Below are 26,623 nucleotides of genomic sequence, written 5' to 3' on the forward strand. Positions count from 1 at the left end.
TAAATTTCACTGCCTCAGATCTCAAGCCCCATCACCATTCTGATGCTACTCTACATGACTTACCTGCCACATTCTTCATGCCTTTGCTCATTTGTGTTTGAAATCCTACTGTTCTACCAAACATTTCTTGGACCTTTCCTGAAAATTGCCAGCTCCCACCCCCATCTCCTACATGACTTATAATATGTACCAAGGAAGCATTAATCATAACAGCCTTGTGCCTCCTTGAGAATGGATATAAGAATATGCTTCTTTTACATCCCCGCCAGCAACCTAGTATAGGTGCAGAATGAGCATGGGAAGCACCTAACAAGTGTTTATTGACTGATTGGCAGCCATGTCAGCGATTGAATCATTGTGACAGCCATATTGCTCCTAATCGAAACTTTGTTTCTTCAATCTTGAATATGATAGTGGTATGAAGCTGTTTGTGAAGAATCACATACTTTCTTAGAAATAATTTAAAATTCATGTTTTTCTTATAAATTTTCCTGTACATAATTTTTAAATTTCCTAGTCTGTTCCTCAGATAGCTTGGAGCCCAAGAAATAGTCTTTCCTATTACAGAGGATGTTTTTTAAAATAATAATTCAGTTAGGATTTTTTGCTTTTCCCAGAACTCTAACCATTCCATGAAGAAATATTATACAGTGAAATAAGCAACCGATTAAATTTGTAGTTTTTAAATTGCCATATTTAAGTATCTACAGTGAGTCATTACCTTTTAAGCTGCTTTGGAATTCATCAATTTTGTCAAAGACAGACACATTTACAGTCAAAGTTAAATTCAGATTTTTCCCTTGTGTCCTGAGAATTATCATAAAGATCATTTTATTCTCACAACTAGCCCTAGGATCAAAAATTGGTCAATGCTATCAGGACACAAATAGTGAAAATTCTAAAGCAAGCAGCTGTGATTATCCAAATAAAAATCTAAGGAAGAACTCTGTTTACCTTAGAAGATAAAAAGGTCAAGCAATTTGCTTTAAATTCAAGAAGATATTTTGGAACCTTAGATTCCCACAAAGAATGTAACTGCAGGTTGGGGATCAAGTAGAAGACCCAGACTTTGAAGTCCAGTTTGCTAGACTTGAATCCTAGCTCTAAAGTTTATTGATCTGGAGTCCTAGATATATCACTTTTCCTAAACTCAAGTTTGCCCTTTTAAAATACAGTAAATAATAGTGTGTTCATGGAGTCTCTGTAAGAACTTACAGGTTGTAAATCGTGTTGCATGGTGCACAATATTGATCCCCTCTTACCCTTTGCTTCTTTAATTTCTAGACTTAGCACAAAAATAGCATAACTCTGAGTTAGAGATTGAAGAGCTACTTTTATATGTGATTTGCATTTGCTCCATAGGGTCAAGGAAGATACTGCGGCACATATTGCATCCCTCAAAGCATCTCATCAGAGGGAAGTAGAGAAACTCCTTTGTCAAAATGCCGTCGAAAATTCTTCTTCCAAAGTAGCTGAACTGAATCGTAAAATAGCAACTCAAGAGGTACCTGACAAATTTGTTTTGATCTTTTACTTTAATGTGATGTTTTTAGGACTGTTAGCAAAACAATTTTTAATTTGTAAGTGCTTTAATTTCACTTTTTGAAGATTGATAATAAAAATGGGAAACTAGTATTGGCTTTTAAGAAAAAAAAAAGATACCATTATCATATAATTTTAAAGGAGAAAAGTTAAATATATCTTTTTTAAAAATTAACTCTACATTTCTTAACTCTTCCTCTAAAAGGTTTGTAACAAATGGTTGAGTCTAACATGATTGGGACATTAGTAATTGAGCTTGAATGTTGAACTACCTCCCTCCCAAGTCCCAACTGACAAGTAATTATCCTCAGCCATTCTTCCTATTGTCTTTCATTCATTGAGCAAATATTAAAAGTCTGTGGACAATCAGGTACTAGAAATAAAATAATGAACAAAGCTCTAGCCCTTATGAAGTACAGTCTAAGAACCTGAGGAATGCTGACAACTCATCAGCAATTTCCTTAACAAATGACTTCCTTCTTGGATAATAAGTATATCTGCTTATAATATCTAAAAATATTTATTTACCATGTGGCTTATCTTCTATGATGTTAGTAGGTTGAAAAACAGCATTAAATAGAACTTTTATCTGCAACTTAAAAATCGTGTACCCAAATAGTGGGGAAAAAGTTTGAAAAAAATCCATGAAGAATATGTGAATGTTTGTTTTGTTCTTTATCCTGTTTATAATTTTAATAAAACAAGTTTAAGGAAAAAACAAATTCTCCAATTAGAGAAGTGTATAGACTGGCTACTAAAAAACTGACTTTCTTAAGTATAAAGATGTTACTAAGATTCTTGAGAAATGCCCCTAGTATAAGAGGCATTGTTGAAATATTTAGGGGGTGAAGGGTAATGAAATCTGCATCTTAATTGCAAATGACTTATAAATAGTACTATTCCAGAAGTATTTAAAGTGCTTTTCAAAAGTAACTGTCCATACAAACTCTCAGATAACCTCTCTAACTTTGTTTTCAAAAGAGTAGGTGTCAGAGTAAGTTGTAAGAATTATATTAAGTGATTCTGTAGTAAGGAACATTTTGGAAGAAGTGGGAATAGTAATGTGATGATACCATGGGGCCATAAATATGTTCTTTTCTCAGTTATAAATGCAGTATTGTAAAATTGTGAGTTTAATGATCAGATTATATTGATTTCCATTTAATAGTAAAAATACATCATTAGAGTTATTTTTCATGTTTTCAGTTTCTTGATGTATATCTGTTCTTGTATTTCTATTTCTTTGCCTAAAGTATGAGACTAACATTACAGATACTGTAAGACTTGTATTATTTTTAATTAATAAAAATATAGCATTCTGCTTAATTACAAAATACAAAATCCACTCTTTTTCAAAAGCTCCGACATTATAGAGGTTTATTTTTAAAGATTTTTCAGTCATGAGTTGGCTTTCTTATATTTTTCAAATAGTGCTCAAGGGAGAGCTTTATTAACAGTTCTCTTTAACAATTTCCTAGGTACTTATAAAACATTTCCAAAGTCAAATTAATGAGCTGCAGGGTAATCAAGAATCTCTTACAGTTTCTCAAGTTCGAGAAGAAATCCTACAGAAAGAGGTAAGAAATACCAAAAATTTATCTTAGCATACTATTTTGGTTAGGTATTTAAATTATTCATATTTCTCTAATTTTTTTAACTTTAATGTACACATAGATATAAACTGAAACTTATCACAGCTCACAAAAATATTAGTAACTTGCTATATAATGTCTGCTTTGCCCAGCTGAAGCTCAAATTATTAGCAGTAAGTTTTTATATGTTTGTATTTGCTGTTAAAGTTTTATGGTCCAGTGGGATGAGAGATGTTTGGTTCTTTGGGGGTTTTTTAGGAGGTAAAATGGAATAGCCATTTCTGCTTTAAGTAATATCAGGGAAGAAAGATAGTTTATTGTTCAGTCCTCATGAGTTCTTAGTTTGGACTCCCCTGTAACAAGAGATTAATAAGTATGTTTTTCCTTTTGTTAATCTATGCGGCGCAGGCAATTCAAAGCAGTGGCTTAGAACTCTCCAAGTTGGTAGTTTGGGAGAGATTTGGATTAGAAGTTGTAAGATAAAAGATTGGTAGAGGAAAAGAAAAATTTGTTCTTCTCTGCTTGTCTTAATTCAAGTACATTGTCCCATGAGGTGGCTCCCAAAGTTTGGCCTCTATAAAGTAACATTTAAAAGAAAAAACAAAGATTATGGTTAGAAACTGCTTTAAAGACCATTCTGAGTCTAGGAGGGCAAGCCAATCAAGAAGATTTCTAGATTCTGGCTGTTTAAATGTCTGAATGCCCCATGCAGCAACAGGCCTGAAAATTATCCACATGTGAGTTGTGTTGATTCTCTGCAGTTTATATCACATCATTCAGTCTCAGAACTTTAGAAAAAAATGCAGTTTTAAACAATCTAAGTTTTAGTGATTTCAAGCCACAAAGGTGAGAAAACTATGAAATATTATTTTGGTGAATTATATGTATATAGCCTGATATTAAAGTAAACTGGAATTCAGAATCTAGGCCAGATGGCAGTTCGATTACAAAATCTCAAGAGAAAATGAAAAGGGCATGAATCTGATAACCACAGGGGGCATTATAATTTGCTACTGAAACCCAGCTTTATCTCTACATCACATCTGTTTCTGTCAAAGATAATCATAGACTAATTTTTTTCAAAAATAAGTCTAGTCTCATTAGCTTGATTATCCACGTAAATGCAGCAAGACCAGGCTCTTGTTAAAGTCTGCTTTGCTAGAACTTTTAATGAGGAATCTCAGATTGGACTTTCAAAGCATCACCAGATTAGGAAGGATAAACCAAAGTTCTGTCATTAGAATTTGCCTCAAATCTATAAATTTGAGTGGAAGTTCCTGAGCCTATGTCAGATTTATTTCCTGGTTATCAGCATTTACATAAATATCCTGTATACCCTAGTCCTGATGATTAGGCTGGAGGGCTTTTTGTAAATCTTTATGAAAAGGGGAAGTTAAAACGGACAGCTGAGCATTTAGAGGATTTTCCCAGGAAGTTGGAGTTTTAGGAGTTTATTGAGAGGATGAGACCAGATTTTGAGAAAGAAGGACCAGAAATCCAGAAGATCTTCTGGATGGTCAAAGTCAGGGAATTGAGTAAAAAAATTAAAATCTATACCTGCTTTAAATTTCATCAAGTCTTACTTGCGTTTTATTTTTGTTTTTGTTTATTTTTTAATCTTACTAAAGGAGGCTCTTAGAATAGCTTCAGCATTGTTTATCCAAACTCACCAGTCTGAGCCTGGTTTTCACAATAGACTTAAGATCTATGTCTATATTCTACCCTATGATTCTCATCCTTATGGCAAGTAATGCAAAAGGCCATCTCTGGGAGGCTATTCATTGATAACCAGCAGCTACCCAAACCAAATCCACAAAAAACAAAAAAATCAAAGAACTGATTTTTTTTCACTGCTAATCTGAATTTAGAAAGGACAAAGGGAAATTTTTACTTCCCTCTCAACAAGGTACTATAGACAGAGATCTGGGAGAAGTAAGTAGTGACAATTCGTACCTTTTACCAGTTTCTGCCAGTTTTCCTACAATCCTATCTATAGGCTCTAGAGCAACTGGAGTATTCCAGAAAGTCCTTAATTGGGGTCTCCACAAACTGTCAGGGAAGAAAAATCTTTTTCTTTCAATTCTCATGAGTTCCTAGTTGAGACAGACCCTTGCAATAAATGACAGATTTTAACACATTCAGTACACATCATGCAAGAGAAACCACAATCAAAAATAACTCAAAGCAGTGGTTTAAAACTATAGCTTACATAGCATCTCCAATAAGGAGCAATAAATTTATAGAGAAATGACAGGAAAGGAAATCAGGTTTCCAAAGGTAGGAAACTGTGGAAAGATAAATATATGGGAGAAAACTAATAGTATAGCTTTGTCTGAGGATTCCTCTGGTGCATTCTCTGCACTAATAAGAGTGCTCTCTAGAGCCCAATAAAAATTTATACCCTGCCTTCAGACAGGAAAAGGTGAAAGATGAAGAAAGCTTCTGCCTCTTAATTGACATAAAATTTTTTAGTTGAAGACAATTAAGAGTATTTTAGAATGACATATTTTTCGAGTTGTCTTTAGTACTGATACTGTTTCATTAGAAATAAAGCAACCATGCCAGGTCACCAATAATGATATTATTACAAGGAAGCTGTCTCTGGAAAACCTACCATTTTATTACTCTATGATCCTTTTGATTCTAGAAAATATGAAGAACTAGAAAACCTGTACATTCTATTAATTGAACCATATGCACCATTTTTTATTATTCAAGAATATTTTAAGTCACATAAGTGAAACAGTTAATTGCATTATTGTGAGATAAATATAAAAACACTTTATAATTATGCCACTAATCAATTTTTTAAGTCTTGTTTTAGTAGTTGAAGAGCTATGTAGTTCAACACTGCACTTCCTGTTTAGTGTTTAAGATGCACACAAAACCTTGTTAACATAAGCATTAAGTTTACAGAATTTCAAAGACCTGAAATTTTTAGGACAAGCAATAAAAGGAATTATGTGTTCATGTTTATGAGATTAAAAGACTGATTTTAGTCAAGTTAGTGTTGTTAATTTAGCAATATAATGATAGTCAAGAGAATTCAAGATAGACTAAAATAAGAGCTTTTTTATTTTCAAATATGTTTTGCTGCTATAACAGAATGCCTGAGACTGGGTAATTTATAAAGAAAATAAATGTATTTGACTCATAGTTCTGGAGGCTGGGAAGTCCAAGTGCATAGTGCCAGTATCTGGGAATGGTCTTCATTTACATCAACCTATGGCAGAAGGTGGAAGGGCAAGACAAAGAAAGAGGCCCAAACTTCATTTTATAACAATCCACTCTCAAGATAACTATCCCAGTTTTGCAATAACAGCATTAATCCAATCATGAAGGCAGAACCCTCAGAGCTAATCACCTCTTATTAAGCCCTGTTTCCCAATACTATTGCCTTAGGGATTAACTTTTCAACTCATAAATTGTGGGGAACACAGCCACATGGTTTTAAACTTTGTTACTGTAAAACTAAAGTACTGAGTCTCTTGAATAAAGATAATACTACTCTTTGAATACCTTTTAATATGGTGTTAATTTATTGTAGCTATTCTAACAAGAATAATTTATTCCTATTACTGATAACCTTCAGTGCACTATCCTGGATATTCTGTATATTATGAGGCATTCTGTCTCAGACTGATAGAAATGTGAAATGTTCCTATGCCTGTATGAGGCATCAGGAATTTTTCAGGCTACTTTCATTGACTTCAAAACTGCCACCAGGCAACAAACTGGGCAGTTGGAGAGCTCTCCCTGTTTCTTTCCCTTCTTGCAGGAATCATAGTCCTGCATGTTATCTAGTGTCTGAAAACTGTTGTTTGTGTTATCTGCTAGTTGCATTAAGAAAGGAGGGTTAAATCCCTGTCCCATTTATTCCACAAGTAAAAAAGCACATTATAAATTTTAAAGCAATGTAGTTAGCTGTATTTTAAAAAATATTGTATAGAGCCATGAGAAAACTGAGCAGTGACCTAGAAGTTTCCAACATAGTTACAGCAAATACCCTCATCATTGGGAAGTGAACTGCTTTTCCTTAGCATGTTAATTATGAAAACCTGAAAGCTTCTTCTATGCTCTGTATTTTGTTTCAAGCCTTTAGTAACTAAATGTTTTCAGACCATATCTCTTTAAAAGCATATGTGCTGCAGTGGGGTAAAAAAAAAAAAAAAAAACCTTTAGTTTGTCTTCAGTCAGTTGACAGAAACTTAGGCACATATTTCTCAAGATTTGGGGGGATTTTTTAATACTTTATTGAAAGTGTTAATCTTTCATGTTTTAGCATTCATTAGATTCCAAATCTTATTTTCCCACTCCTAGTTGACTGCAAAAACGTCAGTTGAAATGATTTGAGTCTCTATTCACTCCCTAGAGACAACTGAGAGGATTGATGTTACTATTCCTTATTTTTTCAGTTACTGAATATATGCATTTTACTGGTTATAGAACTTTGTCATTAGTGTGATTATTTAATATATAAAAATCTTTAGAAACCATGTAAGACTGATCTCTAATATGAGCTCTGAGGGACTGGGCCCATTCATCAAAATTCTTATTATAAGTTACTTCAGATATTCTGTAACAAGCTGCTATTATTTTATGAACAAACAGTGGAATGATTGCGGGGCTTCTAAGATCTAGGTTAAGTTAGTTAATTGATTATCTAAGGTAATCAACTTATAGAAAGGTTTACTTTGGCTCATAGTTTTAAAGGTTTTAGCCCATGCATTGTCTGCACTTGCCCCTTGGGTTCTAGAGAATCTCTTAACCAGTTCCTGCATTACTCACAATCAGGGCCTATTTGTATAGGATCCTATTTGTATCCTAAAACCTCAGATCTGCACTTAACAAAGACCACAGACCTCATCATCACCTATGTTCATCCTGGGGGACCTTCCTCAGGTCCCATACAACCCTGTAACTCAAGAACTGTGGCCACAGGGATCTCCCTCATTCATCCTGAAGGACCTGGGGAAGGTCTCCCTCACACCCTGTGGCTCTGGAATCATGACTGCTTGATGGTACAATCCTGGCCACCCATTCTTGTGGTACTTGAGGACAGTCTGATCCACATCCGCAAGACCATGGCAACTGCCATTACAATCCCTAATACCATCAGTGCTTGACTCTGAGACACACCTTTGAAAACCTAGGTCCACTGCAAAGTTATGCAGCTGCCTTCATGATTATTGAGTCTAGATTATTGAGGTACTCATAGCTACTGCTGATGTAAAATACAGATGAAGAAATCAGAGGCTACAGTTTTGTTTTGTTTTTAAAGATAGAGAAAGAGAATTTTAATATTTATTTTTTAGTTTTCGGCAGACACAACATCTTTGTTTGTATGTGGTGCTGAGGATCGAACCTGGGCCGCATGCATGCCAGGCGAGCGCACTACCGCTTGAACTTGAGCCACATCCCCAGCCCCAGCGGCTACAGTTTTGAGCTTAGCTGTAATCAAAGCCATAGCACCTACCCAGCTGACACCCTCTATCCCATCTATATGAACAAAACTTCCTACAAAAGCTGTTATATAAAATTAGGAGAAGTAACTCTTATGCCAGGTGCTTAGATGTCAAAGCAGGCACACCTAACACATGAAAGGGAATATGTCATCTCCAAAGGAATGTCATAATTTTCCAGAGACAAGTCCAATTTTGAAGGAACTCAATGAAGTACCTGAATAAGAATTCAAAATAATGCTTCTAAAGAAACTCAAGTAAGATGCAAGAGAATACAGAGAGATAGTACAAAGAACAAAGAAAAACAGTTCAGGGTATGAATAAGAAATTCACCAGAAATACAAATCATTAAAAAAAAAAAAAAAATCTTGAGAGAAGTAAAAAATACAGTTGAGAGCTTCCAAGACAGACTAGAATAAGGAAAGAATTTCTAAACTTAAGAATATATCTTGAATTAACTCAGTCAGACCCTTCCCCAAATAAATGAAAAGAAAATGAAGAAGGCCTGTGAGACACCATTAAACAAGTAACTGCTCACACTATGGGAATTCGAAAAGGCGAAAACACGGGGAAAAGCATTGAAAACCTCCCAACATAAGAAGCTCAGAGTACCCCAAACTAGATTCAACTGAAAAAGACCTTCACCAAGGCACATTATGTTCAATATGTCACATGTACAAGACAGAGAATTCTAAAAGCAGAAGTGTCAAGTCATATATAAGAGAATGCCCATTAAACTTAAACAGATTGCTTGGCAGAAATATTACAGGCCAGAAGAAAATAGCATGATATGTTCAAAGTCATGAAAGGAAAAAACTGTCAACCAAGAATAATATACCCAGAAAAATAGTCCTTCAGAATAAAATCAAAATACAGCCTTTCCCAGATAGTCAGAAACTTGAGGAAATTCATCTGAAATGAATTTCAGCCCTACAAGAAATATTTAAGGGAGTGCTACCTTAGAAACAAAAGGATAATAACCACCATCATGAAAACACATGAAAAAGTGAAAGTAATATGGAATACACAAACAGAAAACAGTTAACACAAGGACAGGAGTAAATTCATATCTATCAGCAATAATCTTGAGTATAAATGGATTAAATTCTCCAATCAAAAGTCATGCTGAATAGATTTTTTAAAAAGTAATAAAGATCCAACCATGTGCTGGCTACAAAAAAAAAAAAAAAAAAAAACTTCTCTGGTAAAGATATAAATATACTGAAAGTTAAGAATTAGAAAAAGATTATCACCACCACCTCATAGAAAGCAATCACAAGTAGCGCTATTTTTATGTCACACAAGGCAGACTTTATATCAACTGTTAGACAACGAAGGTCATTACATATCAATAAAAGGGTCAATTCAGCAAGCACATCTAACAGTTGTTGATAGATATGCACCCAACACTGAACCACCCAACTATATATAAAGCAAATGTTATGAGATCTAAAGGGAGAGGTAAGTATCAATTCAGTAATATTTTGGGACTTTAACAACCCCACATTCCTCAATGGAAAGATCATCCAGACAAATCAACAAAGAAACATCTTGAGCTGAACCATACTATAGAGCAAATAGACCTAACAGACATTTTTAGAACATTCTGTTCAACAGGAGAATATACATTTTCTCATCAGTACATGAATTTTCTTCAGTATAAAATAATGAAAAATATAAAAATCAATGGAAATTGAAAAATGTGCTTCTAAATGGCCAGTCTGTAATTGAAGAAATTTAAAAGGATATTAAAGTTTCTTGAACAAAAATGATAGCACAACATATCAAAATTAGTGGAATACAGCAAAAGCAATACTAAGAAAGAAGTTTATAGCAACAAATGCATGCATCAAAAACATCTAATACATCTCATGGACTTACCATGAACAAACCAACCCCAATATTAGTAAAAGGAAATAAATATTGAAGATCAGAGCATAAGTAAAATTAAAACAAAATACAAAGTTTGATGTAACAATTGGTTTTTTGAAAAGATAGAATTGACAAACCTTTAACTAGACTAACCAAAGGAAAAAAAGACCCAAATTAATAAAACCAGAGATGAAAAATATTAAAACCAATAAGAAACCACTATGAACAAATTATATGCTAAAAAAAAACTGGAAAATGCAGAAGAAACGGTTAAATTGCTGAACACACAACCTACCAAAATTGAATCAAGAGGAAATGGAAAGTAAGGCCAGCGCCAATCTGACACGAAAACAAGACACAAATACAAAACAACAATAATAATAATAATAAGCTATGGACAGATATCCCTGATGAACATTGGTGCAAAAATTCTCAACAAAATGCTAGGAAACAATTCAGCAGTGCTGTTGAATCAAAAAGATCATATACTATGATCGAGTGGGATTTATCCTAGGGATGGGAGGATGGTTCAGCATGTGCAGATCAGTAAACACGACATGCCACTTCAGCAGAAAGGGAAAAAAAAAAGTCATCTCGATAAAAACAGAAAAGGCATTCAATAAGATCCAACAATCCATTCTTTTTAAAAAAAAAAAAAAAAAAAGAGTGAGAGAGGGAGGGGGGAGAGAGAGAATTTTAATATTTATTTTTTAGTTATCGGCAGACACAACATCTTTGTTTTGTATGTGGTGCTGAGGATCGAACCTGGGCTGCACGCATGCCAGGCGAGCGCGCTACCGCTTGAGCCACATCCCCAGCCCCAGAACAATCCATTCTTGATTAAAAACTCAACATATTCAGTATATAAGGGAGATACCTCAAAATACCAAAGTCTGTGTGTGAAAAATCCACAGCCAATATTATCCTGAATGGGAAAAAGCTGAAAGTGTTTCCTCTAAGATCTAGAAAAAGACAGGTTATCTACTTTCACCACTGTGATTTAAGTTAGTACTGGAAGACTTAGCAAAAGCAGTTAGGTAAGAGGAATAAAACCACCATTTGACCCAGCTATCCCACTCCTTGGTTTATACCCAAAGAACTTAAAATTAGCATACTACTGTAGCACAGCCATGTCAACGTTTATAGCAGTTCAATTAACAATAGCTAAATGATGGAACCAACCTAGGTGCCCTTCAGTAGATGAGTGGATTAAAAAAAAGTGATTATTTTATATATATATATATATTTGATGGAATATTACTCAGCTTTAAAGAAGAATGAAATTAGAAATTATGGCATTTGCCAGTAAATGGATGGAGTTGGAGAATATTATGCTAAGCAAAATAAGCCAATTCCCCAAAAAAAACAAAGGCCCAATCTTTTCTCTTACATGCAGATGATAATTCACAATATGAGAGTGGGGTGGCTAGAGAAGAATAGTTACTTTAGATTAGAGAGAGGGTATATGGAAAATAGGAATGATAGTAGAATGAAACAGAAATTATTACCTTATGTACATTAATGACTGCGTGACCAATGTGATCTACAACATACAATCAGAAAAATGTTAAAAATTATACTCCATTTATATATGATATATCCAAGTGCATAAATGCATTCTGCTGTCATGTATAACTAATTAAAATGAATAAGAAAATTTTGTTTAAAAAAAATACAGGGCATCCAAATTGAAAAGAAAGAGGTTAAGTTATCTGTGTTCCCAGATGATATAATTTTATGCAAAAAAAAACACTAAACACTATCAAAAAACCTGTTAGAACTGATAAATTTAGTAAAATTTCAGGATACAAAAATCAACATAAAAAATAGCATTTTATGTACCAATAATGAACTTACTGAAAAAAATTTTTAAAACACCCCATGTTCAATGAATACAAAAAAAAATTAACAATAAATTTAACCACGGAACTGAAAGATCTTTACAATCAAAATTATGAAACACTGATGGAACAAATTATAGATAACACAAAAATTTGGAAAGTATCTTGTGTTCATGGATCAGAAGAATTAATATTGTTAAATGTTCACTGTGGTCTATAGATTCAGTGCAATTCCCAAAGCACCAATGATTTTCTTCACAGAAACAAACAAACAAAATATTCTAAAATTTGTGAAACCACAAAAGACCCAAAATAACCAAATTGCTCCTGAGTTTAAGAAAAAGACAAAGCTAGAGGTATCGTAATACCTGACTTCAAAACATACTACAGAGCTCTAAAAACATATACATTGACCAATGGAAGGGTATAGAGAACTCAAACTAAACCATATTCAACAGCCAACTTACTTGACAAAGCCACCAGTAACTTGTAGTGGAGAAAGAACAGTGTCTTCAGTTGGCAAAACTGGATGTATATATGCAGAGGAATGAAAGTAGATCATTGTACACAAAAATCAACATTATATGGGATTAAAAAAAAAAAAAAAAAACCTAGATGTAAAACATGAAGCTGTTAAATTACTACCAAAAAAATGGGGGAAACTTCAAGGTAATGGTGTAGGCAATGATTTTTTTTTTTTTTTTTGATAGAACCCCAAATGTACCAAAAGTAAAAAGAGACAAATGGAATTATCTCAAACTAAGCAGCTTCTGCACAGGAAAGCTTGTTGCAAAGGAAATAATCAACAGAGTTAAAAGACAACCCATGAATGGGAAAAAAGTATTTGAACATTATTCATCTAAGAAGGATTAATATCCAGAATATTTAAGGAACTCAAAAAAACTGAACACCAAAAAATAAAATATACTCTAATTTAAAAATGGACAGGGGCTAGGGATAGAGCCAGTGGTACAGCATTTTCCTAGTATATACAAGGTCCTGGGTTTAATCCCCAGCACCAATAAATAAATAAATAGTGAAAGAACTGAACAGACAGTCCTCAATAAAAGAAAACATAAATGGCCAACAGTATATGGGGTAAAAAAGTGCTCAGTCTCCATTAATCATCTAGGAATGCAAATCAAAACCACTGAGATACCACCTCACACCATTTAGAATGGTTATCATCAAAAGGAGATGAAATCATTACAGCAAAAAGAAAATTGTACCCCCATGTTCATTGCCACACCAATTAAGTTACATAATGGAATGTTTTTCAGCTTTAAAAAAGGATGAAATCCTGTCATTTGCAGCAACATAGATGGAACTAGAGATCATTATTTTAAGTGAAATAAGCCAGACACAGGAAGACTAATACCTCATATTCTCATTTGTGGAAACTAAAATGTCATTTGTACAGAAGAACAGATAGAATATTGGTCAGTAGAGACTGAGAAGGAAAAAGAGGACAGAATGAAATTCAATAATGGGCACCAAAATGCAGAGAAATGTGTTCTGGATTTCTGTAGAACTAGAGTAGAGTAACTGTTAGCTAAAATAACATATATCAAAATGACTAAAGAGTACAAAACTCCTAAGACACATTTGAAGAGATACAAGTACTTACTACCTATTTATTACACATTGTATACCTGTATCAGATTATCATAGTGTGCCCCATAAAGATGTGGAAATATTATTAATTTTTTTTTTAAGTTTCTGCTACCTCCCAGCAGAACCACAAACTTGATACCAAGCCTTTAACACATACATGGGCCTTTGAGGAGGACTTAAGATCCAGACTGTAGTATTTATCACTCTTCAGCCTCACTAGCAGGTTCACATAACTCTAGACACACCTAGTACATGGATAAAGGAAAGAGCATGCTCCTCGAGGATCTTGTATTCTGGCCAATGAGAAAGAAAAATGACCCAGCAGATTAATGTTTTCCCAGTTAACTTCCTCTGAATTAGAACTGAGTCACATTCTAACTCCTAAACCCATCATTTCCAAGGGAGACTGGACAGCATTAATGGGCTTAAACTAAACAGAATTTACCCTAGAGACACATGAACACCTAAACAGTATCAGGGACTTGCCAGCAAAGCAACGGAAGGGAATGTCAGTTAAAGAGGCAGTGTCCAGTATCTCCTTCATTATCTTTGGGATTAGATTCAACCATCTGGACTAATTGCTCATGGTCACTAGCAGCTCCTTCTGCAAAATAACCAGGAAAACTCATCATGCCAATAGTTATAAAGCAGGAAATCTTTGTATAATGATTGAAAATTATATAGACACAAAAGAAACCAGCCTCTTTTAAAAATGATAAAAATAGCAATAATTTTGTGGTACAGAATAAAAGGGTTATCTGGGAATTATCTCTGGGCTACACTCAGATCATTTAACTCCCCCACCTGAGCCACCTTCTGCAAACAGTCAATGACCTCTGTTTCACCCACCTTTAGTGACATCATTTAAATGACTAACTCTTTCCCCTTAGTAAAATAATAAACTACTAAGAAGGTAACTTGAGACTGTTGTTCACTAATGAACACATGATTTCATACTTTTTACTGATGCTAATTTCTATTCCTGTAGAATATTCATTATTCAGTATAATCTTTCCTATACTAATATTAATTAGTATTATAAATTAGATATAAATTATACATAATCCCACTACTCAGAGATAGATGTTGCTATATACTTTTGAATTCTTTCTATTCATACATACATAGAAAGGTACAAATAGTGTGAAGGTTAAATGCTTATGTGTACATACATGTAAAAACAAATATGATTGTATATATGTGCATGTATGTGATTTTAAAGCCTTTGTTAACATAATAGCTAATCCAGTTATTTTTTCATGGCAATCAGAATACATCTTTGTTAGCACTTAATATTTTTGAAAATAGAAGAGTTATAATAATAGTAATAAATACTTAGTGTTTAGTCTGTGTCAAATACTTTATATGCATTACTTTGATTCTTACCACAACCCAAAAGGCTAGGTACTCTTATTCTCATTTTTTAGATGGAGAGTGATGCTAAGAACATGAAATAACTTGCCCAGTTACTAACCAACATATAGAAAGAAACGTTAGCATTAGCACAACTATAGATGCTACAAATACTCGGGAGAACAAAGTAGACAAAAATTCCTGTTCTTGAGGAACTTATATTTTATTTGGGGAATCAGGCAATAAATAAAATTAAATGACACAACTGTATGTTGTTAACATAGTGACTAGCACTGACTCACTAGTGCTTACCTATTAAGATTTGTCAGTTAGGATTCAATCCAGTTACAGCTATATTAGGAATCCCCCAGCCTGCTGCTTCTTTGAGTTAGGTATCCCTCACTGACCATCTCACTGCTCCTTGACCATTCTCCATCATGCACACCATATTAGAATTCACATTCGGGTAGACACATCGCCCCAGTTGGAGGAGGTGCGGAGCAGAGCCGCCGCCATCGCCTGCAAGGTAGGCAGTCCTGCGACTGACCAGCAGAGCAGGCCCAGCGGCATGGTAGACACATCACCCCAATTGGAGGAGGGGCAGAGCAGAGCCGCCGCCCGCGCCTGCAAGGTAGGCAGACCTGCGACCAACCGGCAGAACAGGCCCAGAGGCCCGCCAGCGTGGCAGATACATCACCCCAATTGGAGGAGGGGCAGAGCAGAGCCGCTGCCCGCACCTGCAAGGTAGGCAGACCTGCGACCGACCGGCAGAAAAGGCCCAGCTGGCCACCGGCGTGGTAGACACATCACCCCAATTGGAGGAGGGGCAGAGCCGCCGCCCGCACCTGCAAAGTAGGCAGACCTGCGACCTACCGGGACAACAGGCCCAGAGGCCCGCCAGCGTGGTAGACACATCACCCCAATTGGAAGAAGGTCCCAGCTGCCGCCCACAAGGTGGGCAGACCGCGCGTCCCGTAGAAGGGGCCCGGCAGCACGCCGGCCTAGTTGAAAGATCACCCCAATTGGAGGAGGGGCACAGCCGTTGCCAGCGCCTGCAAGGTAGGCAGACCTGCAACCTGGAGAACAGGCCCAGCGGCCTGCCAGCGTGGTAGACAGATCATCCCTATTGGAGGAGGGGCCCAGCCATTGCCCGCAAGGTAGGCAGACCACGCGACCTGGAGAAGGGGCCCAGCGGCCCGCCAGCAAGATAGATCACCCCAATTGGAGGAGGAGCACAGCCGCCGCCCGCCCCTGCAAGGGAGACTTTGCAACTATAGAAGAGCAATATAAATATATAGGGGGAAAATTCAATAACACAACAGTTTCACCAAGCAGAAAGAAACACGAGCAGTATGAAAAGACAAGGAAAGAAGGGACCACAAGCAATGCAGGTCAACTCAACTTTAGAAGAGGTAATATCTGCAGCAGATGGAATGTCAGATAAAGAATTCAGGATTTACATGCTTCAGATGATCTGGAGTCTCAAGGAAGACATTAGATAGCAAAATCAGACAATGAAAGATCACATTGACAATGAGTTACATAAACAAATCCAAGAAGCAAAAGATCAACTATATAGGGAGATAGAGGTTATAAAAAACAAACAGAAATCCTAGAAATGCAGGAAGCAATAAACCAACATAAAAACTCAAATGAGCATACTCCCAGCAGAGTAGAACACTTAGAAGATAGAACATCAGACAATGAAGACAAAGTATTTCAACTGGAAAAGAACATAGACAGCTCAGCAAGACTGTTAAGAAACCATGAGCAGAACATCCAAGATATTTGGGATAACATTAAGAGACCAAACATAAGAGTCATTGGGATACAGGTATAGAGGTCCAAACCAAAGGAATGAGCAATCTGTTCAACGAAATAATAAGAGAAAACTTCCCAGACTTGAAGAATGAGACAGAATCCCAAATCCTAGAAGCCTACAGGACGCCGAATGTGCAAAATCATAAGAGATCCATACCTAGACACATTATAATGAAGATGCTCAACATACAGAATAAGGAGATAATTTTAAAAGCTTCAAGAGAAAGGAAGCAGATTACATTTAGGGGTAAACGAATCGGGATAACAGCTGATCTTTCAACACAGACTCTGAAAGTTAGAAGATCCTGGAACAACATATTTCAAACGCTGAAAGAAAATGGGTTCCAACCAAGAATTGTGTATCCAGCGAAATTAAGCTTCAGGATGGAAGATGAAATTAAAACCTTCCACGATAAACAAAAGTTTAAAGAATTCGCAGCTAGAAAACCATCTCTTCAAAACATCCTTGGCAAAACATTACAGGAAGAGGAAATGGAAAATAACAATGAAAACCAACAGTGGAAGGTAGGACAGTAAAGGGAAAAATAATCAAAGAAGAAAAACAAACCAGGTTAAGTAACATAAATAAACAAATATGGCTGGAAGAACAATCCATATCTCAATAATAACCCTAAATGTTAATGGCTTAAACTCACCAATTAAGAGACACAGGCTAGTAGAATGGATCAAAAAAAACAAGACCCAACAATATGCTGCCTACAGGAGACGCACTTGATAGGAAAAGACATACATAGACTGAAGGTGAAAGGTTGGAAAAAATCATATCACTCATATGGACTTCGGAAACAAGCAGGAGTGTCCATACTCATATCAAATAAAATATATTTCAAGCCAAAGTTAATCAGAAGGGATAAAGAGGGACACTACATACTGCTCAAGGGAACCATACACTAACAAGACATAACAGTCATAAATATATATGCTCCAAACAATGGTGCAGCTATGTTCATCAAACAAACTATTCTCAAGTTCAAGAGTCTAATAGACCACCACACAATAATTATGGGAGACTTCAACACACCTCTCTCACCACTGGACAGATCTTCCAAACTAAAGTTGAATAAAGAAACTATAGAGCTCAATAATACAATTAATAACCTAGACTTAATTGACATATATAGAATATACCACCCAACATCAAGCAGTTACACTTTTTTCTCAGCAGCACATGAATCCTTCTCAAAAATAGATCATATATTATGTCACAGGGCAACTCTTAGACATTATAAAGGAGTAGAGATAATACCATGCATCTTATCTGATCATAATGGAATGAAACTGAAAATCAACGATAAAAGAAGGAAGAAAAAATCATGCATCACTTGGAGAATGAACAGTAGGTTATTGAATGCTCAATGGGTTATAGAAGACATCAAGGAGGAAATTCAAAAATTCTTAGAGATAAATGAAAACACAGACACAACATATCGGAATCTATGGGACACAATGAAAGCAGTTCTAAGAGGAAAATTCATTGCTTGGAGTTCATTCCTTAAAAAAAGAAAAAAAAAATCAACAAATAAATGATCTCATACTTCATCTCAAAATCCTAGAAAAAGAAGAGCAAAACAACAGCAAAAGAAGTAGAAGGCAAGAAATAATTAAAATCAGAGCTGAAATTAATGAAATCGAAACAAAAGAAACAATTGAAAAAATGGACAAAACTAAAAGTTGGTTCTTTGAAAAAATAAACAAAATTGACAGACCCTTAGCCATGCTAACGAAGAGAAGAAGAGAGAGAACTCAAATTACTAGCATACGGGATGAAAAAGGCAATATCACAACAGACACTTCAGAAATACAGAAGATAATTAGAAATTATTTTGAATCCTTATACTCCAATAAAATAGAAGATAGTGAAGGCATCGATAAATTTCTTGAGTCATATGATCTCCCAGATTAGGTTGTCTGTATCCTCCTGACTCAAATAGACCAATATCAATTGAGGAAATAGAAGAAGCCATCAAAAGACTACCAACTAAGAAAAGCCCAGAACCGGATGGGTATACAGCAAAGTTTTGCAAAACCTTTAAAGAAGAACTAATACCAATACTTTTCAAGCTATTCCAGGAAATAGAGAAAGAGGGAGAACTTCCAAATTCATTCTACGAGGCCAACATCACCCTGATTCCTAAACCAGACAGAGACACTTCAAAGAAAGAAAACTACAGACCAATATCTCTAATGAATCTAGATGCAAAAATCCTCAATAAAATTCTGGCGAATCGGATACAAAAACATATCAAAGAAATTGTTCACCATGATCAAGTAGGATTCATCCCTGGGATGCAAGGCTGGTTCAATATATGGAAATTAATAAATGTTATCCACCACATCAATAGACTTAAAGATAAGAACCATATGATCATATTGATCGATGCAGAAAAAGCATTCGACAAAGTACAGCATCCCTTTATGTTCAAAACTCTAGAAAAACTAGGGATAACAGGAACATACCTCAATATTGTAAAAGCTATCTATGCTAAGCCTCAGGCTAGCATCATTCTGAACGGAGAAAAATTGAAGGCATTCTCTCTAAAATCTGGAACAAGACAGGGATGCCCTCTCTCATCACTTCTGTTCAACATAGTTCTCGAAACACTGGCCAGAGCAATTAGACAGACGAAAGAAATTAAAGGCATAAAAATAAGAAAAGAAGAACTTAAATTATCACTATTTGCAGATGACATGATTCTATACCTAGCAGACCCAAAAGGGTCTACAAAGAAACTATTAGAGCTAATAAATGAATTCAGCAAAGTGGCAGGATATAAAATCAACACGCATAAATCAAAGGCATTCCTGTATATCAGCGACAAATCCTCTGAAATGGAAATGAGGACAACCACTCCATTCACAATATCCTCAAAAAAATAAAATACTTGGGAATCAACCTAACAAAAGAGGTGAAAGACTTATACAATGAAAACTACAGAACCCTAAAGAGAGAAATAGAAGAAGATCTTAGAAGATGGAAAAATATACCCTGTTCATGGATAGGCAGAACCAACATCATCAAAATAGCGATATTACCAAAAGTTCTCTATAGGTTTAATGCAATGCCAATCAAAGTCCCAACAGCATTTCTTGTAGAAACAGATAAAGCAATCATGAAATTCATATGGAAAAATAAAAGACCCAGAATATCAAAAACAACTCTAAGCAGGAAGTGTGAGTCAGGCGGTATAGCAATACCAGACTTCAAACTATACTACAGAGCAATAGTAACAAAAACAGCATGGTACTGGTACCAAAACAGGCGGGTGGACCAATGGTACAGAATAGAGGACACAGAAACCAATCCACAAAATTACAACTATCTTATATTTGATAAAGGGGCTAAAAGCATGCAATGGAAGAAGGATAGCATCTTCAACAAATGATGCTGGGAAAACTGGAAAGCCATATGCAACAAAATGAAACTGAATCCCTTTCTCTCGCCATGCACCAAAGTTAACTCAAAATGGATCAAGGAGCTTGATATCAAATCAGAGACACGGCGTCTGATAGAAGAAAAAGTTGGCTACGATCTACATACTGTGGGGTCGGGCTCCAAATTCCTCAATAGGACACCCATAGCACAAGAGTTAATAACTAGAATCAACAAATGGGACTTACTCAAACTAAAAAGTTTTTTCTCAGCAAAAGAAACAATAAGAGAGGTAAATAGGGATCCTACATCCTGGGAACAAATCTTTACTCCTCACACTTCAGATAGAGCCCTAATATCCAGTAAGATTGGCAGCCATTATGAAGTCAAACAACAACAAGTGCTGGCAAGGATGTAGGGAAAAGGGTACACTTGTACATTGCTGGTGGGACTGCAAATTGGTGCGGCCAATTTGGAAAGCTGGGAATGGAACCACCATTTGACCCAGCTATTCCCCTTCTCGGTCTATTACCTAAAGACCTAAAAAGAGCATACTACAGGGACACTGCTACATCGATGTTCATAGCAGCACAATTCACAATAGCAAGACTGTGGAACCAACCTAGATGCCCTTCAATAGACGAATGGATAAAAAAAAATGTGGCATTTATACACAATGGAGTATTACTCTGCATTAAAAAATGACAAAATCATAGAATTTGCAGGGAAGTGGATGGCATTAGAACAGATTATGCTAAGTGAAGCTAGCCAATCCCTAAAAAACAAATGCCAAATGTCTTCTTTGATATAAGGAGAGTAACTAAGGACAGAGTAGGGAGGAAGAGCATGAGAAGAAGATTAACATTAAACAGGGATGAGAGGTGGGAGGGAAAAGGAGAGAGAAGGGAAATTGCATGGATATGGAAAGAGACCCTCAGGGTTATACAAAATTACATACAAGAGGAAGTGAGGGGAAAGGGGAAAATAATACAAGGGGGAGAAATGAATTACAGTAGATGGGGTAGAGAGAGAGAAGAGGGGAGGGGAGGGGAGAGAAGGGGGGATAGTAGAGGATAGGAAAGGCAGCAGAATACAACAGACACTAGTATGGCAATATGTAAATCAGTGGATGTGTAACCGATGTGATTCTGCAATCTGTATACGGGGTAAAAATGGGAGTTCATAACCCACTTGAATCAAAGTGTGAAATATGATATATCAAGAACTATGTAATGTTTTGTACAACCAACAATAAAAATTAAAAAAAAAAAAAAAGAATTCACATTCACTTTACTGTTAAGGCCATGAAGGGGTTACAGGTGTAAATATATATATATATATATATATATATATATATATATATATATATATATATATATATTATAAATATAAATGTCTGAGAATGTTATATGACAGAAAACTCAAAATTTTTTTCCATCCACTAAAATGTTTAGAGAATTGGGGATACAGCTTAGTGGTGGAGCACTTGCCTAGGCCCTGAATTCAATCTTCAACACCCCCCCTCCCCCCAAAAAAAGTTTGTAGACATTGAAATAACATTTGATCATTCTGTGTGTGACTAGGCCTATATCAACTTTCTTAGTTCAGTAATCATCGTTGGGTTTGGTTTTTGTTTTTAACAAAAGAATTTTATGCCCAGAACCCATCACTGTAGCATGTTCTATAAGTCCTCTGCACTTTCTGCAAATCATCTCAAAGACTGCATGTTTCTTTGGTGACTAGTGATATCATCAGGGCTGACATTTAAAATATTTAGTTTGCTTCTAATTTAATTTGCCTTTACTTTCACTTTTTTCCCCCAACTAATTTAGGTAAGGTTTGTGACTTTTTTTTAGTATCACTATAATTGTAATAATAGTGTTTCCATATTATATGACTGAATTTGTTAATTTTACCCATTTTCTTTTTTTTTTTTTTTTATTATTACTGCCTTTTGATGTTAACAATTAGCTGAATCTGATTCCTTACGGAATTTCTTTTCAAGATTATATGGCATAAATAAAATGCAGTTAATTTTTTCACTAAGCCTAATATATAAGCCCCTAAAATCCCCTCTCTTTCACTCCTAAGTGGTATTAAACATCACCATTTTCTATGTGGGCTGTGGCATAAAAACACAGGTTCTGAAGTAGATTGTAACTCCAGAAGGTCAGGGACTATATCTTTGATCAATTGCTACATCCCCAGGTCCTAAGACAGCAATCAACACAGAAAGAACTCAGATTTCCATTATCTTTCCTTTATATACATATCTTTACTTGTGAAATAATCTACAAAAAAAATTATTTTTAAACAATAGTAGGAAAATTACAAATAAAATTACATGGAGTTGAATTCTGTACATTGGACACTATAGTGGGTTGGGTGCTTTACATGGTTTTTTCCCCCTTTTTATCCTAAAAGTAATCACCTTGTTAATATTTTGTAGCAGGATGAATGCACTAAAGAAAATGCCCAACTTCATTTTGAGCCCCTAAACTGGATTAATATGTGGGAGGGAGAAGGTGCTCTAATCATCTAGAACTTCTTGAAATGTGAGAACAAGATGTTTTTTACTTCCTGAACATAAGGAATGGAAGTTATTAATGAAAGAATCCAAGATGCCTCTATCTAGATAAATTTTATACAATTGTTCTTGATTTTTAAGATTACCTATTTAAAAAGGAATTATTTTCTTATGATCATAGTTTCTCAATTACTTCATACTTTAATTTTAATTTTAGATTGCAAAACTCTTAGAAGAATTGAGAGAAGCCAAAGAAAACCATACACCAGAGATGAAACATTTCATGAGCTTAGAAAAGAAAATTAAGCAGATGGAAATGAGACATAAGCAAAGAGAACAGGAACTTCAGCAGGTAAAGTAGTAGATCACATTTACATATTTTATAATCCTTAACTTTTAAGTGCCTTACTTTTTATAGTTTTAAGATACCCTTACCAAAAGTTACTTCTTAGAGTGTTTTGTTTTATTTTGATCTTGTTAAAAAATAAATTATAGCTCTGTAAGAGAAAATAAGCCTTTATCTCAAATACTTTGAAGATTGATTTGCCTTATATTTGGAGAAAGAAAAAATTTGTGCTCTTAATTATTGATTAGTGCCTAAGAAGTTTTACATCTTACCCGGGGAACAGGAATGTGGATGGGAACAATATTCCATATTCAAGTGATTTCAACAAATATTTGTAACAAATTTCCAATAAATTGTAATCATTAAAATATACCTAGTAATATATTTACTGCATTTAATTATAAACAGATAAATTGATAGAAATTTAAAATAGCATATATAAGGATATGATATGTTTTAAGGTACTTGCCTTGGTGCTGATATTTATCTTTGCTTGAACAGTGTGTAGTCTGCTCAGGCTGCCATAAAAAAATAGTGTGTACTAGGGTGGCCAAAACGACCATTACTAGTTCTGGAGGCCAAAAGTCCAAGATCAAGATGCTGGTCAGTTTGGTTTCCGGTAAGGGATATGTTCCCAGCTTGCAGATGGCAGTCTTTTCTGTGTTCTCTTTTCTTTTTCCTTGGTGCATGCACACCAAGGAAAGGGAGAACAGGTGAGAGAGAGCTCTCTGATGGCTCTTAGAAGGACACCAGTCCTATCAGATCAGGGCTCCACCCTTGTCACCTCATTTAGTCTTATTTCTTTGCTCCAAATATAACCACACCAAGGGTTAGGACTTTTTTAAAACATTAAAATTTGGGGAGAATTCAGACATTTAGTCTATAACAATGAAAATTTATATACCCCTTAAGAGACAGAAAACAATGTATACATCCATAATTTTATGGTTGGCCTGAGTATCCCAGAGAAACGCCAGCATTGTCCAATTTTAGCTCTTTATGACTGAAATGTTCTTCACTCCCACTGTAAACTAAAAATAATGTGAGGCTTTTGTATTTGCAGATAATACAGCAAACACACCAAGTTGTAGAAACCGAGCAAAACAAAGAAATTGAGAAATGGAAAAAACTCGCACAGTTGAAGAATTACGAGCTGGACAAATTTCGCACAGAATTAGACTCAATACTGGATGTCCTTCGGGAGCTGCACCGGCAGGGGGTGGTTGTGCCAGTTGCTTTTGCAAATCAAGTAAATGCACCAAAGTTTTGCTAGAAACTCAGATTCATATGACCTCATTGAAAGGTATAAAAATGGATGAAAATGTACCATTGTCGGAAAGACAGCTTTTGACAATTAAGTGTTCCAGTCTGTTGCCAGAAGCAAACACCACCAAAATAATCTGCACCAACAGGGAAAATAAGTAAATAAAAGCGTCATGGTATGTTTTAACAAAAAGCATTAACTAATCACATTTTAAATGACTATGGACAGGTTCCTTAATGTCAGATGCTTATAACTAGTTAAGATTTACTATAAAAGGTCTCACATTCTAGAAATGGAAAGAAAAAATTGCACATTCTCTGCCACATTATTATTGACCAAGTATGTATTCTTAAATTTCTTTGTGACAGAAAAACACTTCCTCTTTCTCATGAAAATGAGTAAAAGCTTGTAAGCCCAGTGGCATGGACATCTCATCGATCCTAGCCAAGTTAGAATTTCCCTAGTAATTGAGATGACAATTCTAATTGAGATGGTGAATTCTTATGTCCTCCTAGTTTTCTGCCACTTCCTCCAGGTGGCTTTTTTTCTTTAACCTGATATAAAGTGGAAAATACATTTAACAAGTAGTAGGGGAGTTTGATTTTCCATTGTTTTAGTCTGTGTCTAGTCCTAATTTTTTGTAATTCTAAAATTATAAACAATATAATTTTTATCTTTTCTGTTGAAAAATATCTGTCCATTAGAAAAAATACAGATATGCATAAAAGTAGCTGCACTGTTATGTTACAATTCCCATTTTTAAAACAGATAGGAAATATGTGAGAGAGTGATAAGTCAAAGCTTTAGCCAGTTTGTTCTAAAAGTTCTAGACCAGCACTAATGATATGTATGAGCTATACGTGTAATTTGTAATTTTGTAGTAGCAACACTTAAAAAGGTAAGAAATAAAAATTGAATTTGGGAATTTTTTTCATAGAAAGTCTTCAGAATATATATTTATAGCACATTTCAATTTGGAAAAGCCACAGCCAAGTATTTAGTGATTACATAAGTGCAATTATAAAATAATAATTACAGAGTAAATACTTTATGAAGGACTGGTAACCTAGATCTTGGTGAAATTGTGGACAACCCGTGTAAGGTATGAAAGTTATTAAATATAAAGGATGTAATTATTGTCTTAACATTCAACATTTTTAATGTATCTTTCCTAAAAAGATAGTAAAATTATTATAGTTTATTGTTTTTATGTGAAAGAAAGAATTTTAAGTTATAAATAATTTATTTTCATTATTACTTGTGTGTGCTTTTTTTGTGTTGTCGTCTTTTATCAGCATGCCTGTTCTATCTACATATAGCTGCTCCCATCCCACCCTTTGCACTTTTGACTGCACTTGTACGTGGGTCATTTATTCCAAGCACAAAAAGCTGGTTCTGAAACACAAAGAAGTGTAGAATATCAAATAATTCCTTACAGAAAAAGTATAACCTATGTTCTATTTTGGAATAAGCTTTGCACAGATTGGTATATTTTCAGATTAAAGATCTGTAAGCATCATCAGAGGTATTTGTTACAACTAAAAACATCAGGAACCATACCCTATGTCTTAGTCATTGTTCTCAGGGTGCATGGATGACAGCACAGAAGATAGACACATTTAGGCTATTTCAAACAGGAATGCTTTCATGAAGATTAAAGCTCCAGAGATAATTGATCCTCTCCTACTGTGATTGTTAATTTTAGGTGTTGACTGGATTGGGTTAAGCCATAATTAGATAGGTTATTTTTAGGTATGAATGTGAGGGTTTTTTCCAGAAGAGTTTAGTATTTGAATCAGTGGACTGAAGGAGGAAGATCCACCCTCGCCCAGTGTGGAAGGGCACCATCCAAACAGTTGAGGAGAACCCAGATGGAGCAAAAGGCAAATTCACTTTCTTGGGGAACAAGGGCAGCCATCTTGGATATCAAAACCCCTTCCTGGGCCTTCAAACTCCGGGACTGATACCAGGAGCCCCCTGGTTCTCAGGTCTTTGAAA

The 26,623-nt window shown here is 35.2% G+C and overlaps 1 protein-coding gene across 5 annotated transcripts in view; it reads left to right on the forward strand.

The window, feature by feature from the left end:
• Positions 1–25,799, forward strand: part of Cep162 (centrosomal protein 162) — an 89,068-nt gene extending 63,269 nt beyond the window's left edge. For 4 of the 5 annotated variants that reach the window (XM_071613228.1, XM_071613231.1, XM_071613230.1 and 1 more), the window contains exons 25-28: positions 1,363–1,504; positions 3,021–3,119; positions 23,233–23,367; positions 24,425–25,799. In XM_071613228.1, the coding sequence (XP_071469329.1) occupies positions 1,363–1,504; positions 3,021–3,119; positions 23,233–23,367; positions 24,425–24,634 (586 nt within the window). In that variant the 3' untranslated portion in view covers positions 24,635–25,799. The remainder of the gene's footprint in view (positions 1–1,362; positions 1,505–3,020; positions 3,120–23,232; positions 23,368–24,424) is intronic. The other variant, XM_071613232.1, reaches the window with a different exon arrangement.
• Positions 25,800–26,623: the final 824 nt, after the last annotated feature.

This window comes from Marmota flaviventris, chromosome 6 (genome assembly GCF_047511675.1).
Source record: "Marmota flaviventris isolate mMarFla1 chromosome 6, mMarFla1.hap1, whole genome shotgun sequence".
Lineage (NCBI taxonomy): Eukaryota > Metazoa > Chordata > Mammalia > Rodentia > Sciuridae > Marmota > Marmota flaviventris.